Here is a 20,186-nt window from a genome sequence, read left to right as displayed (position 1 = left end):
AATGACGTAGCTGATTTGGCTTCCAACGCCCCGCAATGACGACTTCTGAGGGGGGTGGCCTGTCATCGGTGCCAAAACAAGTTTCTGTTCTGTTTAATAATATTCGTAGCATTCTTCCTAAAAGAAATGATTTATGCACTGTTATCGGTTCCACTGAGGCTGACAACCGTTTTGACTGAAGCTTGGCTTTCGGCAAAGGTTGATAACAACGAACTTTTCAATTGTAGCGATTTGGCAAAGGTGGATAACAGCGAACTTTTCAATTGTAGCAAGTGTTTCAGTGTGCAACACAATAGAGGTCAAAAGTGCGGTGGGGGCATCTTGATTGCTGTATCAGACTGCTTTGAATCATCCCATATTAATATAAGTAAGAACTTGGAAATTGTGTTTGTTCATCTTCGCATGCGACACTCGGGGTTGATTTTCGAGCCAGCTATCGTCCCCCGTCTAGTAGTTCTAATTTCGTTCAAGATTTACATGATGCTAATAATAAAGTTTTTGTTCGCTTTCCTAGTCTCCCACTAACTTTACTGGACGACTTTAGTAACCTCAACATCGTGTAATTGAGCGAACGACCATTTTAGAATAATTTTTCTTCGAAATGTTACGACTTTTTACAAATATGTCTTGATTTCAATTTTTCGCAACTCGTTACGCAGCCTACGAGAATCACTTCATTTACATCAAGCATTCTAGACCTTATTTTTTCTACTTTGCCCGACATTGCTTCTCATTGTCTTCATTACTTCTGCTTTCTCCTGGCATACTCATTAAATACTAACATGGCATCCGCTAACCGCAGTTTAGGATATTTACGCCGCAAATTTAAGTCCGCGTCTCCTGTTCTTAAACTTCGTTTCTATACTACCCTTGTCCGCCCTAAATTAGAATATGCATATTCGATTTGGAGTTCTCACCAACCAATTTGAGCAACCAAATTTAGTGTGTCCAGAACTGCGCCGTTTGTTTAATCATGTCTGGCTACTCCAGTGTGTCTGCCATGAATGCCCAGCTTAACATACCCAATCTTTCTGTTCATCGTAACATTTCCCGGCTTTGTTTTCCACACACAATTTATTACCACCCAACCTTACACCACTCCCTGCTTCACCCGCCTACTTACATGTCTCTGATGTTTGATCATCCCTGCAAGGTAGCCCGGCCCAAATGCAACTGAACGGCCTACCTTTGTTCTCCCCTTCAGGACGCCATTGTGATCTGGAAGGACCTTCCGGAGTATATCATCACCACCACCGTGGTTGGAGGCAGCAGTCCGGAGCACCCTTCAGTGAGCCCAACACGTGATCCGCCCTTACGTTCTTGAGCAGACTCGCCTTTTACGTTGGTATATTCCGTTTCGCGTAACTAGGTACGACCACAGCCCACGCTAGGATCCGTTGTAGCCAACCAATAAAAGCCAAAAGCGCATCGTCACAGAACTCATCGCCTTTGTGCGTTTTCTACCACCGATAAGACCAGTCTAGCACAGTCAAGGCGCCGCAATCTTTTTTATTCGCGATTGGTATAGCTGCTTGCGGGAAACGTACAATCATATAAATGGCTCGACGATACAAATTCAGCGCTGTTTCTTTGGCTTCATAGGGTGGTAGCGTTAACCGCGATCTGACGTGAAGTGAAAAGGGATTTGGCCGTACAGTCCATCACAAGATCCTCACAGGTGAACCAAGTCATAGTAATGCAACTCCCTGGGACACAACGAACCGTCGAAATTTATTCGGACTGAACTATTTATTTATTTTTGTTTTAAATACTCGTAGATTATATTTGCGCCTGAAGGTTCGTAACGCTTTCTTTTGATTCATCTAACTTTCATAACTAAAAGTTGTTATTTTCTGTTCACTTGCTCTTTTATACACGTGTCCTGGTTCTGATTCATTTCTCTCATACCCTCAAAGTAACGTTCCTGCGGTATTGGCCCAACCCCCGGTTTGGGTTCTTATCAAATTCCTGCACAGTTATCAGAATGGAGTGATGAATCCTGGCACTCACTTCTATTTTCTTTTATTAAACTTTTTGATGAAGTGTATGAACCGCACAAATACTGTGCCTTGTTAATTTAATTTCGATACTTATATATTTTCCTGCGAGTAATTTTGACCTGACATTTTTTTCAAGCGTGTCAAAATGTTTGTACCAGATACAAATATTGGGCTAGGAGAAAAAAACTGGAAATAAACAGTGAATATTCCTTGTCCAATGTAGTTTTATTTTCAGATAAACTTCTTCTGTTCACTAACATATGCCTGCTAAAAATGGCTGCCGAAAAGGGAACTGTCCGTGGTTAAAAATGTATGTTGAGATCGAAATAGCTAGTGGATAAGGCGGGGATTCAATATTGGATTAGCCAATGATTAACTTTGGAAGTAGATACTGACTGTAAAATTGAACACAACTAATATTCAATGGTGCTTTAGGCATCGGAGTAATGGTTACACAAGGTTGGGTTCAATGTTATTTAAACGTGGTCCAATGTGGGGTTCCATATTGGCTAAAACATTGACTGAATCCAGGTCTAACATTGGTAACTGTGAATGTTCAAACATAAGATCCTTTTACCCTTCCGTGAAATGCATCGTTAGGTCTATACGGTGCCAATATCTGTCAATGATGAGCCGATGTTGGCTCGACAATGGCGTGATGCTTGGGATATTAACCGATGTTGTGCACACATTGTCGGTTCAGTCCCAATATTCGATCACGTTAACCCCTGTTAATCCAATATTGGTTAAATACTTTGTCTTTCCTGGGCTGCTCCAAAATCAAGTCAATAAGGCAAAGCTAAGATTTGAATGATTTAAATGCTCTCGACCATGCCGAACGATCCAAAACTGAGATTAACGTGCAATGCGAATTCCTTCGCCCACTTTGCGATATTTGGGACGTTTAGGCATCCAAGAGAACGAAGTGCAAATGCTAGGTGGCGCTAAGAGGAATTTTATTAACAGGCCCGTTCGTTTTTCGCCTGCCTTCGCGTTTGTGACATGCAGTGTCATTTTCATGATAACACTGGAGGTCCCCATTATTGTACGTGATCGAAAGCACCGCGTGTAGTTCATCTATCATGCACAGCAAACTTTTGAATATAGCCATTTATTTTCATCGTAAAATTTAAAAAAAGAAACGGGCGTAAACATTGCTGCCGTAACATCAATTAGATTGGACAGTTTTATATTCGGTCTCAGGGGTGTCTGGATTGACCTCTGCTACCAGAGGCCAAAATGATGCCCGGATATCTCACCCCGACTGCCATCTTCTCAGCTTATCGTATACTTGACGTGTGCAGCCTGTGCATACAAGGGGTTTGTCGTTTTGAGCAATATCGCCCAGGCAATCCTGCGAAAAAGGCAAATAAGTTTTATCAAAATTTGTGCATTTTTATTGGTTCACGTTTGCGTAATTATCAAGGTGTTACACTTTGGTCAGCTCACGTGAGTGCCTGCACCAGATGTTGCACAAAAGGCATATCAAATATTTTAGATTATTTAAAAAATTGCGAATTTAATCTGTTAGAGGAAAATTGATCAAATATTTCTTTTTCGCATTAAAATTATGTGTCTCGCTAGGTGTAATTTTCCGTGTGGCTAGCAGCTTCTAATGTTACTCTTGCATACTGCACCTATTTTCCTCGCTAGTTATAACGCGACACAAACAAAGGATGAATGAAATCATTGAAGGGACACGAACGCAGACATACACAGTTATTTTGATGAGCGACGACATCTACTAATGTTCATTAGTATTCTCCCGCAGCAAAATAAAAAAAAAGATAAGACAAAATTAAGGGGCAGACAAAAACAGTAGGACAAAAGAGCAGAGATGACAGAAAGGACGAGGGTGCTATAACAGCTAGGGCGATAAGAATTTTAGCTCTACCGTCGAAAGCGAAATTGAAGGCATAGACAAAATGTTGAAGGACCGCTTGATCTTGTAAGATTCAAACATTTCTCCTCCTATAGCTTGCTCGTGTGTGTGTGCGTAGGACTTACGTTCTGATGAAAGGGGGGGGGGCCGCAGCCAGGGCAGCTGTGTGCATGCACATATGTGATGATATGAATCAGATGACACCTTTGTGACTTCCAGAAAGTGCTCCTTAAGACGAGCGTTCAGATATCTTTCTCTCTGGCCGATATACTGGCCACTGCAACATAACCGAATGAAATAGGTCGTTCTTGACAGTTGACTAATTTGTTGGAGTCAAATTTGGGGGTTTTACGTGCCAAACCAACGACGAGCATCTGGCACGCCCCAGCGGAGGACTGAGGATTAATTTCGACCACCTGGGGATCTTTTGACGTGCAACCGAAAGCTCGGTTACACGGCGCCTTCTTCGCAATAAGCCTCCGTCAGATTGCGGGCACCTCGACCGGGATTCGAACCCGCCACATGGGGATCCGTACGTCGGCGATCTCGCCTGGGAGCCACCGAGGCGGCAATTTGTTGGAGTATTTGATGGAACACTCTCGTGGAGGGTCTGGATTGTTCACACGCTTTCAAAGCTGTCTGAAACTTATTCTTCCCGTGAGGACTACTTTGGCATCGTACCCGGTCGCGAGAGCTTTTGAACGGTGGGCGGCACTGTGGCACATGCAGTATAAAACAAAACCTGATTCTTTCTTCTTTTTTTAGGTTGGGCAGTTAGAGGTTGCAATGAGTCGCTGCTGGTGGGTAGTGCGAAGGAGATCTCAGGAAAATCGTGCGCGGAGGAGGCTGTCATGCTGACTGAAGAGGCACGATACTGTTTGTCGTTTGAATAATCTCGCTGCCCAGTACGCAACGTGATGGGATATCACGTCACGTGAAGCCATGTCGGAACTTAACACGGTAAAATCAGGTGACACTATGACATTGACTTAAGAATGCACAAAGTGAAACAAAGGAATCGATGTAAAGACTAGATAATTCCGCTCGTGAAAGTATTGAGCTTAGAATTTGTACAGAGGTGGCCACAGAACGTGCGTTAACGGCATAAGCATTTTATTGGACAAACTTACCTGAGTAAAAAGTTAAGAATAAAAAACTTCAGATCCCTACCTACAGCGTCCGTCTGTACCGAAAGACATTTGATTGGCGCAACAACCGACAGGTGGCGACGCGTAAGATCGCAGGCGGCTAGAGATCCAGTGTTACGGAGAGTGTCTAACTGCTTGATCGGGTTCACGTGGTTTACGGGTCGCATTTGCAAGACGAGTTGCGAGGAGGAGCCGGGAGAGTTGATAGTCTGCTAACGTCTCCGCCTTTCCGCCTGCTTTCCATCAAGCCACGCGAAAACGCAGCGCATGCGGACTTGCGGCCAAACTCCGCAGAAGGCGTCAGCCATTAAATTGCAAACGCACCCCCTGGGTTTGCGATGGACCGACTCGTCAAGCTAAGGCTCTCTACAGGCGACAACGACGGGCGCTTCCCTAGACCTCGACGATATAGCAGGCGATGTTTAGGAGCTAGAGGCGATTCACTGTTTTTGTTCGCAATTTTTGGTGAATTATTATTTTATTTTAGTCAATAAAATATACAAAGTGAAGATAAAACAAAAACAACAAAAAGGATTTGTTTTTATACTTAAATTTTCTCGACAATTATTTTCGGCTGCAGTCTCTTGTTTTTATCGCGTCTCTTTTCTTGGCTCCAACTTTTAACCGTGCAGCTTAGAAATGCAAGCCATATTTATGATGCGCTTAGCTTCCAAAGAACGAGTGAAGGCTGCTTTGTGGTACGGGGGATGTCAGAAGATGAGGGACGTCCACCGACGTTCTCAAACTGAGCTTTGGCTGCGACCTCCGGACTCCCCTACAAGACTACGCTGGGTGAGGCGCCTCAACGAAGAGTGAAAGCTCCAAACAAGCCACAGAAAACAGGGGTGTTATCACCAAAGTTAACGCTGAAAATGCCGCAGTCGGTGCTTCCCACAGCCGACTGCCATACCTGTCGACGGGGAAAGTAATGCCGAAGTCTATCGGCTGTTGCACCACTCATACGCCTTTGGTGAGCACACGGTCACCGTAAATAGGGATCTTTAGTTTTTCATTTCTGACTTATTACTCTGGAAAGTTTGTTCATTTAATCTTCTATAACTTTAATGGACGTCCTTCGGCCACCACTGTGCAAACCTTTAGCTCGATACGTCAAAAAACGGATTTATGTCGTCCCTTCAAGCAGTCATCGATCCCTTCCATCTAACCTGTAGTTTGGCACAGCATTGTGACCTAACGTGAAGTGGTATTCTGACCTTGGGAGACATCATGACGTTACGGGACACGGTGACGACACGTGGCACTGAGGTGTCACACTTTCCCTTGAAGCGCGTCACGCGGTAACGTCACGTCAGGTGACATCACGAAATGACACTGTGACGTAAGATATAAGGTCACGTGACACTGACAACATTGAGTTACGTGAGTTTATCTCATACCATAACGTGGCAATGTGGCGTCACGCCAGGTGGCGTCACTTGACACTGGCGTAACGTGAGACCATATTGTAACATCGTGACTTGGCGCGACAACGTGATGTCACGTGACAATACAGTGTTCCGTGATTCTGTGGCGTCTTTATATAACCACAAAAAACTCGCAATGTGCCCTTCAGAGGCATTATTGCTGTGCCCGCAACATGTGCTTGAGCGCAAAAAGGCCCTATGAATGCGTTGCACTTAGATGGTATTTCGGAAATGCCAGCGAGGCGGCCAATTTATCCGATGTGCCGAACTGTCTAAGTAATACAACTGGATTAGCTAACTTTGGGATGAAATCTTTTTGGATAAACCCCTGTTGTGCACTGAAGGTCCGCTGTAGCTTGATCCACTGCCTTCTGGTGGTAGGCCTGTACTAGGGCCAGCCGTGAAAACTTCTCACACCCAGCCAGTCTGGCGAACAGTTGATCGGCAGTTGGTAAAGGGTATGTTTCCCGTGGAATGATTTGGTTCACTGTGCACTTGTAATCACCACACAAGCGAATGTTCTCGTTTTTAGAACAGGAACGACTGGGGTCGCCCATGAGGATTGCCGTACTGGTTCAAAACTTTCTTGTTCGACCAGTTTGTCGATAGCGTCGTCCTCTTTGGGCAGCGGCGAAAGTGGAATCTTGGGAGCCTTAAAACATTTGGGAGTCGCAGCAGGGTTGACATCCACACGAACAGGGGGTTCCCTGTTTCTTCATAGTCCTGGCTAAAAAACTCGGGAAACTCGTCAATCACGTTGTAAACCGCAGCCGGTTCCACCTGCGGCGGCGATGTGTCGACATGAAGGACCCCCTCAAAGGAGATGTCCAAGGACCGCAACCGGTCGAGCCCTAGCAGGCTCACACCAAACCCTTTGACAACCACTGGTTCTTTCTTCTCCTTAAAAAACACGTCGGCTGTTCCACTTCCGAGAACTTCGAGGCACTGCTGCGTATAGGAAAGTAGTCGGAAGGCGCAGGGTCTGAGGCAGCTCTTGAAGATGTGGAACTGGCGCATAGCACGCGAGTTGATGACAGTGAAGGCCGATCCGTAGTCGATTTTCATCCGCGGGCTACGGCCATTGACCAAAACATCGCAGATCACAGGCGCTCGATGGTGAAGACCTTATAATCCTTGGGTAATGGTCCCATCTTGTCCAACTTGTTATTGCGAACAGCTGACCGTTGACGTCCGTCTCTCGCCTTTTGGCGGCATGCTGCAACAATATGCCCCTTGTTATTGCAAAAGTGACAGACAGCCCCAGCAAAGCCGCATGCTTTGGGGTCATGCGCACCATTGCAACTCCAGCATACATTCTGAGAAAGTGCCCTTGAACGGTGCTCTTCCGTGTTGCTTGTTGTGTTACCGGTTACGAAAGGCGGAGGGACTGGCCTCTGCGGTGAGGTGGTTCGATGAGGCGACCTTGACGCTGTGTCACCTTCCACCCGATACGTTTCTGGATCCACTGCAGCCCCCGATGTCGACGCAGAGGCGCGAATTTCAGTGGCATGCGACCTGGCCGCCTCGGCCGCTCTTGCCATGTCCGGGGTCTCATTCAGCGTTAATGTGGCCGTGGCTCGCGTTGGCACGCGCAGGTGCGTTGACACTTGCTCGCGCGCCGCGCTCTCTCACGATACACTTCAGTACACAGCACCCTACATCGGTTGCTGGACCAAGGTGCACCGTGGAAGTGGGGAGAAGAGGAAGTAGTAGCTTTCTGACGCGCCAAAGATCTTCTACAGTCTTCGACCTTGTTGGCACATTGCGACGTCGAGAGTCCCTTAATATTGGCTTGCGACGTCTCTTCGTATGGCCTAGCTTTTGTCATGAACCATGTGTCACCGTCCGGTGAAGAATTCCCCATGGCCTTTGGAGCAAGAACAGGCCTACCACTAGAAGGTAGTGAATCAAGCTACAGAGGACCTCCAAACAGTCAACAATCATCGGGGTCTCTTCAGAGTCTCCCGTCTGCAGTTCGGCGTCGCTACGGCTGTAGCAATCTTCCAACGCTATATGGAAGAGCTTCTCACTGGACTCGAAGGTGTCTTAGTGTTTCTCGACGATATTGTGATCGGCAGTCAGAACGATGAAGATCATGAGTATCGCCTCCGTGCCGTGCTGAAAAGAATCAGTGACGACGGGCTCCGCCTGAACAAGGACAAGTGCAGTTTCAGAGTGCCTCAAGTGTCTCTCCTGGGATACACAATTGACAAGGAAGGCATCCACCCAACTAAAAAAAGGTTCAGGCTATTCAGACCGTCCAGAACCGCGAGATAAATAACACTTTCAATCCTTCCTAGGACTTATCAACTTCTACGGCCGCTTCTTAAGGGGGGCTGCTCACGTCTTGGGACCCCTACATTGGTTGCTGGACCAAGGTGCATCGTGGAAGTTGGGAGAAGAGGAAGTGGTAGCTTTCCAACGCGCCAAAGATCTTCTACAGCCTTCGACCGTGTCGGGACATTACGACGTCGAGTGTCCCTTAATATTGGCCTGCGACGCTTCTTCGTATGGCCTAGGTGTTGTCATGAGCCATGTGTCACCACCCGGTGAAGGATTCCCCGTGACCTATGAATCAAGATCGATGACAAAAGCCGAAATAGGCTGCTCGCAGACGCATCGTGAGGCGTTGGCTGTCGTAGTTGGTGCGAATAAGTTTCGTCAGTTCTTGTATGAACGACATTTCAAGATTTTTACTGACTACAAGCCTCTTCTGGGGTTACTATGCCACAGCAAGCCAATTTCTCAGGTTCTGTCACCGCGTCTGTTGCGCTAGAACCTGATGTTAGCCCAGTACGATTATGAGCTCATTAACAGACCTGGAAAACAGATGGGCAACGCTGACCCTTTCAGCCGTCTTCTTCAGAAGATTCAAGATTTTGAGGTGCCTCCTCTTCGTGATGTGCTACGCATCGAATCAACGCCAGAGGTACCCATCGACGCAAAACAAGTGGCTTTTCTGACGAAGAAAGATCGTTTTCTTTCCCGGGTACTGCGTTGGATCCTGCACGGCTGGCCATCAGAGAATCCTCCAGAGGTTTTCAGGCCTTACTACTCTCCCCGCGACAAACTGTCTGCCTATAATGGTTGCATTCTCTGGGGCAGCCGTGTCATCACACTCCCACCTCTTCGAGAAACCATGTTGGACCTATTGCACAGCGGTCATATGGGGGTTATGAGGATGAAGGGTTTTTCAAGGGGTTATCTCTGGTGGCCGGGCCTTGACCAAGATATAGAACGCCCAGTGCGGTGCTGTGTTCCGTGTCAGGAATCCCGAAACGCCCCAGCCCGCGCCCCCGTCCACCCGTGGGAGTTTACGACAAGACCGTGGTCGAGACTGCACGTCGACTTTGCGGGTCCCTTCCAGGGCGAGTATTTTTTCGCCGTAGTGGATTCCCACTCCAAATGGCTGGAAGTCCTGCGAGTCAAATCTACGTCCTCCTCGGCTGGGATCACTGTACTCCGTATCTTATTCGTTACGCACGGACTGCCGGACGTGGTGGTTTCGGACAGTACTGCCTTCACTTCAGGCGATTTTTAGGATTCCCTCTGTCGAAACGGCATCCGTCAAGTCCTGGTGGCACCGTACCTCCCATCTTTGAATGACCAAGCCGATAACATGGTGCAGGAGACGAAGAAGTCATAAAGAAAATAATTCGGGAGGACTGGTGCGTTCGTCTGGCCAGGTTCTTGTTCGAGCAACAAATTCTCCCAAGCACCTCAACAGGAAAGAGCCCTGCAGAGCTTCTGTTGGGTCGACAACTCTGATCAGCCTTAGATCAGCTACATCCTGATCAACAGTCAATCGTGACCCAGCGCCAGGAGGCACCTTTCGAGATCGACGGTCGGAAGGCTGTTCGACAGTTCGCGCAGGGAAGCCCCGTGTTTGCAATGTATTTCAGCGCAAGCGGGAACCGCTGGTTGCCAGGGGAGATTTTATGCAGGTTGGAACCTGTCTCTTACTAGGTACAGCTTTAAGACGGACGTGTGTGGCGGCGGTACATCGATCACATCCGAAGTACCAAATGCAATATGCGAAACCCTACTCTGAGGGGCAGCTGCGACGTGCCAGACTTCGGAACTACTGGACATGACGTCGGGCCGGACGTCACGTCGAGTACGGAAGAGTCCGTCCAGAATAACCTATCAACACCGCATCTGCAGTCTCCAAATTCAACTCCAGGTGTTTCTTCGTTAGGACGCCTACAGCGCGAACAGCGTCGTCCTCGGTACTTGCAGGATTACGTTTAGCGGGAAGGTGTTGCGTACTGAAGTGTATCGTGAGAGAGCGAGGCGCGCGAACATAGGTCAATGCACCTGCGCGTGCCAACGCTAGCCACAGCCATTTCTACCCCGAGGCTTCTCGAACAGGACCACGTTGTATATATGAGTCAGTAAAGCAGGGCGAATAGGGCTAAATCCACCAAGGTGCCCTGCCTCACTCGGTACTTAACACCCCAATAGGAAAGTTACAGAGCGTGTTGAAAAACATGCCCTTATGTAGTTTTTATCAATCTCGCCCTTTTGTACCGAATTTGTCAAACTTTATATTGCCACGTGCGCAGCTATATAAGTAGGCAGCGCGCTTGTCTCCCACGCAGAGGGCATGGGTTTAAATGCCGCCACCGCTTGTCGTTTCATTTGTGCGTGTGTGTGTGTGTGTGTGTAAGTAGAACATTTTAGAACGTCGGAGAGCCTTGTAGCTTATTCGTGCTCAAAATGTATACTTCAAGAACAAACAAGATGGAATGTTCTAGGCTCCCAGAGAAGGCTTAAAAGATGCCGCGCCGCGTTGTACGGGGTCAGTCTCGCCCCAGCGCGCTCAAATTTGCTGTTTCGCCGACGACGTCCACCGTCGCCTGCGACGGTAGACTTCTTTTATTTCGTGTAGGTCGCAAGTTCGCTCCATTATACATTAGTTTCCTTTAGTCATTCGTCGCGTCATCGATTGTCCTTCAACACATTTTGGTGATGGTGAGGGGTACAACCCTTGCAGCCTGCCCCTCCGAGGGCCCGCAGTGCTAGCCCTCTTCCCAGCGAAAGACGTCTTTTCGAGAAGGAAGCCGACAGCCGAAAAAGATGCCGCACTTAAGGCAAGGCCCCGAAGTTTGATCTCCTGCCACCCAAGAGCAAGATCAAAGCCATGAGCAACCTGTCGCCGCAGACCTCCACCGCTCTATTCACGGTCTTTATGCCTGTCATCCCACGCAATCCGACGCCATTCATGGGTGAAGCCCAATAGAATGTGGGGGATTTACTACCTCAGCACTACGAGCGTGTGCCACGCTACAACGTATGGACGGCAGAACAGCGCCTTCACAACATTTACTTTTCATTGGAGGGAAAGGCAATGCATTGGTTTGAGAACACGAGGCTTCCCTCACGACGTGGGGGACCTGCGTAGAGGAGCAGAAGCGGACCTTCACAAACTAACATGGACGACTACGAGCCGAGGACAGCCTTCAAACAAGATGCCATGGTCACAACGAGAGTGTGACGAGCTTCATTGAAGATGTGCAGCGCCTATGCGCTTGTGCGGACCCTGTGGCAACCAAAGACAAGAAGCTGCACGTCCTCATGAAAGGCGTGAAGAGCGAGACTTTTGACGACCTCGTTTGCAATCCCCTGACGCCCATGGATGAATTTGTTGCTTAGGTAACAATGATTGAGCAAGCGCTGTCGGCCAGGGTGGGATATTATTACAGACTCGCCGGTGTAGATACCGCCTCATCCTTTCGATCTTCCCGCTTTGACCTCGGCGGCGTTGCCATTGAGAACCTTCGGAAGAACATTGGAGATATTATTCAAGAACTTAAACGGTTGCTTCCCTCTCCAAAACGACCAGCCGCTGTTTCGATCGTGGAGGCTGCTCGCGAGAAGGTACACCGGACTCTCTTGCCAGAGGTCCCCGTCGCAGTGGCTCCCGAACAGCCGGCCCTGTCTTACGCCGCCGCCTCCAAGAGAGCACCTTCAGTCGCACGACAATACCAGCCAGCTCCCCGACGTGGGACACCTGCGCCGCAGTATGCCGCCCAGAGCAACGTGGCACGAGGAAGACCGACGTTTGGAGGACGGCAGACCGGCGCCCCCTTTGCTGCCATGGCGGAGAGGCAGACCACATCTACCGGCACTGTCCCTACCGCCGCTAGCTTGGACTTCGCGGGTTTATGTGGGATGTTCCAAACTTCTTTGTGTGTGCAATAAACGAAACCAACTACTTTACATCTATCCGTGACAAAAGCAGTCCAACTGTACGTGAGGAAGCAGTAGCGCAAGACTATACCAAGCCGCAATTTGTCTCTCAATTTAAAACGCGTTAATTTTTTCTTCTCTCTTCTTTGGGAAGTGCTCGTATGACCGGGAGGGAGGCGGGAAAAGGGGGGGAGGGGGTGAGGTAGGTTTCCTAGAGAGCCACCACCCACACTTTAACACGGAAAGAACCGCATGCGGCTCGCAAGTCGCAGCTTGGCCACCCCTGTTCTCGAACGTTGGAGAGCCGTGTAGCTGGTTTATGCTCAGGTATCTGCTTCCAGATCGAACAAGGTAGAATGTTTTGGGCTCCCAGGGAAGTCTCAAGCAAGCCGCGCCGCGCCGCGCCGTTCGGAGTCAATTGCGCCCCAGCGCTCGATCCTGCTCTATTCCCGACATCCACGCCTGCGATGCTCGGCTTCCTCTATTTCATTTTGGGAACAAATTCGCCTTATTAAACGTTTAGTTTCCTTCGGTTACTCGTCGCCTCATCAAATGTCATTAGTGACAATATAAAGCGCGAGGTTCACAAAACGTCCCACGTGACTACGCACAGGTGAACTGTGATACCTAAGCCATTTGTATCGAGGAGTTAATTTTTTTATTATCTCGCGCTTCCTTAATAGTTTAAAGCAACTAAGTACACGAAGGCTGCCTTGACTGAAACGACACGATATGATATTTCTCAACAGGAATACAACTTTTGTATTGGTGGGTTTAGCCACAAAGTAATATGTAAAACGCTTATAATTTTGTGTTAATTAAAACGTTTTGACCAACGCGACAATCCATTGAGTTTTTCTATAGGACTGTTAGCAATATTGCGTTAGTTCGGTACGCGTAGACTTCAACCTTTCTGTTTAATTCTTGGCACAGGTTAGGTGAAACTCCCTGTACGAGGATCTGCTGGAGTGGCGACGGCGCTCTTCAGGTGAAACCGTCATGCGGACAGGAAGATGGCGGCGAGCTTTACAAATGAATGAGACGCACCTTCCTGTGAGCAGAAGACATGATAGATTCCGGTTTGCACGCTAGGTGCAGTTGCTTGTGTGCCATTCAGAGAGAAATCCAAGGACGCGTAACGCCGCACAACGTGAATACCAAAGGAAACTTGGCTTCTGCTTTGCATACGAATATAAAAAAATGACTGCACTTAGGCTTCACCCCCTCACTTTGCTATTAATAGGGAGCCTCCCATCCAAAACGTCCTTATCTACCTTCCTTGTTTACGGTACCGTAAAATTGTTTTTTGACTTAAGGCGCCTTACCAGATGATATGGGTCGCAAATAATTCTGGGAGGTAGTCGCCTTTCAATCTGGCCAGATCTACATCGAGCTGAACATGTGTGAAGGTTGAAAAAGAAAAATCCCTGAAAGGACAAGATAAAATGCATTATAGAGCCTTGGCCAATTTATTTTGGATGATACAACACATGAAGGCATTCATTCGGATACTCGCGACCAGTTCGTAACTCACTGCACCTTTGAGATTGCAATATATTTTATTTTAGAAAATCCTTGCTTTCAAATTTAGTTGGTGATAATAAAAAATAAAAAATAAAAAAATATTCTGTTTTTCTTTTTGTTTTCTTTTTGTAGCAGTGCAAGGTACATATCAAGGATAGATAGCGATGTATTGAAAATGTCAGGCACGCAATACAGCATACACTCGCCGCTGACGATTATAATTTTGTGAGAATACAGCCAAACTATAAAATAGCTAGCGATGGACGTACGGCTAAATTGATTTAAGCTTTGCTATGTTAAAACGTAGGTATTCTCCAATTCCAGATGGTTATTTATAAAAGTGAACACCCGATCTTTATACCCCCGTTTTGTGCAGTGTTACTATTTATGACACTTTTGATGTTCGGTTGAGTCAATCAATTGTTACGGGTTACGGTAGTCTCATTATATTGCTCCGATACAGGGAGGTTATATTTTATATGGATCTAAAATATATGTTTTATTTTATTTTTTAAGTTTGTAAACTAGTGATTCAAATTCAGTGTTTGCATCGTGTAGCCATATTTTGCACTCTTGCCGTAATTTCTTTTTCTTTTTCAACTTGTGCGTGCATTTTTAGCAGTCGGTGTCACTTACACACGAAGCTGACGTCCCTCAACGCGTAACACTTTTCTTCCTGACATTCTAAAAAACAGTCCAAGCTAATAGAGTTTGGTAGAAGCTAGTGACTGCCGGAACGGAGAGAGGATGGCAATCGACCATGCAGTGCTAAAAGCCCCATAACAAAGCTTTCTACTCAGAGTTTTATCAAACATATCTGAAAGGAAATAGCCGCTCGGGGACCACTTTTGTTGCAAGTGGAGCCGTTACGAAAGCGCGCTTTTGAGTAAAGTGGTAAGCTGGGCGAGTTGGTAAACGTTGAACATTATGAAAAATCGCGCACAAAGCAACAAGGACAAACGAGGAAGGAACACAGAACGCGCCTCTCTATGTTCTGAGTTCCTTCCTCTTTTGTCCTTGTCTCTTTGTGCGCGATTTTGAGTCATATTCAGCGCTTTTGAAGCGCCGCTAGTTTTCGTCAGGCTCTTGCCAACCCTACATGACGGTACACGGTTCCTCATTTTGCATGCTTATTGAGCAATATATTCCTTTCTAGTCACCCTTTCTTGTTTGACAGCAAACTCAGTGGCGCCATCTATTCGGTAGCCCTGGCGCACTTCAGGTCCGAGTTATTTTTATGCATTATGTATAGGAGTGAATTATGTGTAAAAGGCATAAGGGGGGAGGGGGGGGCCTTTTTTTCAGGAATAGCGCGTAGATTTAATCTCGGAGATACAGCGAAACCCGCCGTCTAATTGGGAACCGGAAGTGTTTCAGGGCTATTTGCACACTAACGCCGCCACGTTTAAACTCACGTGTCACGCGAGAAAGAGCGAAATTAGTGTATTACAGACCTTGGTAGCTTTTATTTTGATGCCAGTCAGTGAAATGTTGTGCCAAGCGAGAGGGGGGGGGGTGGAAACCTTTAACTCTATATTTGTTTTTCATTAACACTCCACCGTAGCGCTCCCATGACAGAAAAACTTGAAACTCCTGGCAACTCTCTTTCACTTGTATTCAGAATACTGCAGCAATCCTAATCACCACCCCGGCCGTTGATTTATTGTGCCAACCTCTTTCAAGGCCGAATATAAGTGCTCATAAAAAAGGAACTGTTGAAATTTTACTTACATCTTGATCATGGTTGCGACACACTCTATCACTTGCGTTAGCAATTGCCCAGTAGCAATTATATTCTTGCCCTGGTTTCAAAAGCTCTCCTGCCAAAAACGTAGTGGAAAATTAATTCGTTACATTTTATGCAAGTAGTACAATTCTGTCTAAATTAAAATATTTCAATATATTTTGTGCGTAAAGATGTCGCGAAAACAGGAATGATAAGAATGTAATCCGCGTTTCCTTCTCGCCGGTCTGCTCCATTAGTGGAGCTGCACACATGGGAATGGCCAGCACTTCCCGTGTGTTCCTAAATCAAACCATTTGTTTATATTCACCAACTAGAAAGTTAATTAATTAACATTAATTAAGTATTTTACTGTGTAGTATAGTTTTGCAATCCCTGACGCCTGCCAGTTTGTTCCCTAAAATAGCTTTTTTTTCTTCGAAACCATCCTACTTTTAGGAACTTTTAGAAGTCTTCGCAGGAAAACGCGGTATATAAAAACATTAGCACACCGTGGACTTAGACCGCACCTAAATAATTATAATCAGAACAACGTATCTTTTTGGGTAAACACCTAGGGTGTTGGATTTTTATAAAATGAATGTTGACAATTATAATATTAACAACTGATCGATCGATACTGCCATAGCAAGTAACAACAGTAACTACAATGTTCAGTAAATAACATATATAAGTGGATAGTTCACACTCATTCAAGGGTACTGGAACACGGAAAGTCGTTATTATTCTAGTAGAATAATTAAAACTCACAAACTGACATCCTGCAAACATCTTAACAGGTTTTAAGAAATCAAATATATACAGTTGCGTTAAGCTTTTATGAATTACAGCTCTGAAAGAATGGTGTTACTTTTTTAGATCTTTCTCAGATGTAATGAAAACAAAGCGACTAAGAAGGAAAGCTCCAAAACAACAGCAGGAAGGCAGCCGTAGTGGGCTGAAAAATCTTACATTTCACTCAACCTAAACCTTATATAGAAAGTTAACATTTCTCAGACCTTGAAACAAGCTCTCGTACTCAATGGGTCTTGTAATTGAAGAAGAGGTACCAATAACTATAGAATTTTATATTATATTTAGGTATAAATTTTAAATCATAAAATATATATTTTATTTTTGTACGTTCAGTAGACCCCACTTTAACAAATATCGCCGCATCGGTCTCCCAAGGCTGTAATTAATTCAAAAGGTACTGGTTGATGGTATAACTTTCATGTAGAAATACTCAAGGTATTCGCTGCATCAATTTATGCATATAGAAAGGGAAGTTCCCGACTAGTTACCTAAATCGGGTGTGAAAGTTACAATTCTTGCTAAAGGTTAGAGATGAATTTTGGGGGTGGAACGCGGAAAATAAAGCAGATTGTAAATAATCGTATGGATTGATTTCTCGGCTGAAGTTACACAAATATACCATCGGCCCTTTCTTTCTTTTTTTTTCTCAGTTTTGATTTAGGAAGAACTCAAATTTGACATCCTTTTACAAACGAAGTGCGCTAGATTTGTCAGTCTTTAAAACAGATCACAGTCCCGTACCTACGGAGACCAAAGTAGACAGTCCAAACGAATTATTCTACACATATTCTCTTGTATTGACGGGAATACTTTTTATGCTTCACAAACTCCAGTTCCTCAGTTGGAGGTGTTGAGAAACGAGGTACATATCTGAGGTTTTACGAACTTTTTTAGGCCTGTTCTCAGCATTGCGCTTCAAGCAAAACTAAGCGGCTTTTAGAAAACCCTGCACTGGCACCCACTATTGGACAACGAGAACCCGAAAAAACCCAAGTGAAAGTGATTGCATCTACATATCATAAAATATAGCGTAGCAGAACTTGTTAAATATTTCAGTTTCAGTTCCTCACTAGTACTTATTCTGTGCATCTGCTCGCTTGTGCTTCCTTGAACAGCTCCAGTCTTATTATTACATAGACTTCAAAATAACAGAACAGTCTACAACCAGAAATCTGTGGTTTGATTCATTCGTCACTCCGTTCATGTATACCTCCCGCGGTCCGTAGGGGGCAGGGAATGCCAGCACAACTGGTTTGGCTTCATAATCTATAAAAAAAGGTTTAAAATTCGGACAGGTTCAAACGGGTACCCGTTCAAGCATATCGGTAACCGGACCAAATCTTCGCTTAGCAGTATAACGAAACTGCTCAGAGGTTTGTTTGAAATGCTCACCGAATTGGTTAAACTGCTTATCGGTTTAGTCGAACTGCTCACAGATGTAATCAACCCGCTATCCTGCATCACCGAAGCGGCATGTGAACAAGGTCACATCGCACGGCGGCCTCCTGAACCGGTTCAGAACTGCTCACCAATTTGTAAGCCAATCCAGCACTGTAAGCGTATCACATGACTAAGCGTCGCGGTGCACTTCCCGAGGTTCATGCGTGAAGCTCGCACGACTTGGACTGACATTGATAGCTTGAATCGTTCGATGCGGACCTTCGTGGAGTTAAACCAAGTACAGTGTTTCATTCATAGCATGTTATTGGGGTAATAAGCCCCTTAGGTGTCCCTGCACTTGTTTGTTCCCATATGCGTGCTTTCGAGAGTTGCGTATTGTGCCTCCAGCAAGCATTAAACCCGCCATAGCGGTTAACGTGATCCGATTTGGGGTGGCGGTTCTGCGGTCGGCCCCCCGCCTGGCCTACTCTACCCCATTTAGACCTCCACAACTTTAACCGAAGCAACGCCACTCCTCTCTTCGGCAAACGGGTTCCTAGAATTAAAGTGGTGCAATGCAGCGCATATATAGTTTAAGGTGTTGTTGATTTAATCGATGTTAATTTTTGCTTATGCAGGGTTATTCAGTTAAAAATGATGAACACGTTCAATGCATTCTCTTAAGTGAGCTACTCTGCAAAATGTATGTCGAAGAAAGCGTCATAGGCTCGTTATTTGATAAAACCTTTAACCAGTTTGATCAAACCGGTGGGAAATTTGATAAACCTGTGAGTGTTTTGATTCCACCGGTGAGTAGCCCGGATAGGCTGCTAAGCGAAGGTTCGAAACGTATGGTTGAACGGCCTCGGGTGTGAATCTGTTGAAATTTCAAACGGCTATTTCTAAAGGGAGTTAAGCTCTTTTAGACGCCTCATATATGGGACTAAGAAAGAAATTTTCTTAGTAGCCAGAAGCTGTTTTCAAAAGGGTGCCCTATCGACCGGGCATTTGCATCAAAAGGCTGCCGGTATCAGACGGGTACACGTATCAAAAGGGTATCAGCATTAAACGAGTACCACAATCCTATAATATCTTATGACCTGAATAGGTCTACCAGTTTTCCACTTGTACGAGTTCCAAACTTTTTTTAGCAAGGTTACTATGGCAGCATGAGCGAAACACTGCACACAAACAGTTGTTCAAAGTCAAAACAATTTATACTCAGTCTGCATAATGGTACTCGTACGGAGAAAGCGAGCAAGTAGCCTTGCATGCCAATCTGTATAGTATCTGTTGTGACCAGATTTGATAACCATATGCTGACATTATATATATTTTAAATCCATTAAAGATCGTACTTATATGTACCTTTCATATCAATTTTTATTGACAAATATTGAGCAGACAGCGTTTAATACGTGATATCATATTTACCGTCAACGAAAACGTGCAGAGTGAGAACCGCAGCAAAAATTGCCAGAAACATCATTTTTATCCTGCTTTCCAGGTTATTTTCCACCTAAGAGAAGAAATACAAAGAAAACAAAACATGGCAGTTTGAGCCTAAGAGTGTGGTATACATATATTTTTATTGTTTTTTTTTTATGGGTTCACAAACATGGGCGAGTAACTGAGATTTCTTAATCATTTTTATTCAAAATGTAATTTGTTATTCAATCGAACGACAAATTAAGATTAATTAAATACATTTAACCGCTGTATAGATGGCATTTTTAGTTGCAAATACAAATTTTTTACTTTCACTTAAAAAATTATATTACATATATCAACAATGGGAAGACAAAGTTCTATGAATAATATGTCACCCAATTTTCAGATATTTTTAAGCTCTTTCTTTTACGCGAACCGGCGACAGCATTCTGCCTTCTATTTGCCATCTCACGCTTTCTCCTCGCCTTTCTAAGTCCTTCTCACACACGTAGTAACGGTAGGCGGAAAGAAAAAAAGTAAGCGCCGAGGTAAATTTAGGCAGGATTCGTCCTGTATTGTTGCCGGTCGTTTCTTCACTAACAACCAACGAGGGCGAAGCTTTAAATATTACAACTTTATTTTATTTATGGGTTTTGTTAATAATTA

The 20,186-nt window shown here is 45.4% G+C and overlaps 1 protein-coding gene across 1 annotated transcript; it reads right to left on the bottom strand.

Annotated features, from left to right (window-relative positions):
- Nucleotides 1-3,255: 3,255 nt before the first annotated feature.
- On the bottom strand, nucleotides 3,256-19,737 carry LOC121834466. Its single transcript, XM_042288164.1, has 6 exons — nucleotides 19,708-19,737; nucleotides 19,524-19,608; nucleotides 15,902-15,990; nucleotides 13,972-14,073; nucleotides 10,879-10,902; nucleotides 3,256-3,354 (listed from the first exon to the last, which is right to left on the bottom strand). Exons 1-6 carry the CDS (start codon nucleotides 19,735-19,737, stop codon nucleotides 3,256-3,258), a joined length of 429 nt encoding a protein of 142 aa, XP_042144098.1.
- Nucleotides 19,738-20,186: the final 449 nt, after the last annotated feature.

This window comes from Ixodes scapularis, unplaced genomic scaffold (genome assembly GCF_016920785.2).
Source record: "Ixodes scapularis isolate PalLabHiFi unplaced genomic scaffold, ASM1692078v2 ptg001212l_1___fragment_1__unscaffolded, whole genome shotgun sequence".
Classification (NCBI taxonomy): Eukaryota; Metazoa; Arthropoda; class Arachnida; order Ixodida; family Ixodidae; genus Ixodes; species Ixodes scapularis.
Note: the sequence above shows the minus strand (reverse complement) of the source record. Positions and strands in the feature narration are given on the sequence as shown.

Excerpts from the sequence above, each read along its gene's own strand:
- LOC121834466 (XM_042288164.1), bottom strand. The coding sequence starts at position 19,737 with ATGATTAAGAAATCTCAGTTACTCGCCCAT. Across the intron at positions 10,903-13,971 it reads TTTGCGACCCATATCATCTG|TACCGAGTGAGGCAGGGCAC; the intron begins GTAAGGCGCCTT and ends TGGGGTGTTAAG. Across the intron at positions 3,355-10,878 it reads GAGTGAGGCAGGGCACCTTG|GATTGCCTGGGCGATATTGC; the intron begins GTGGATTTAGCC and ends CCTTTTTCGCAG.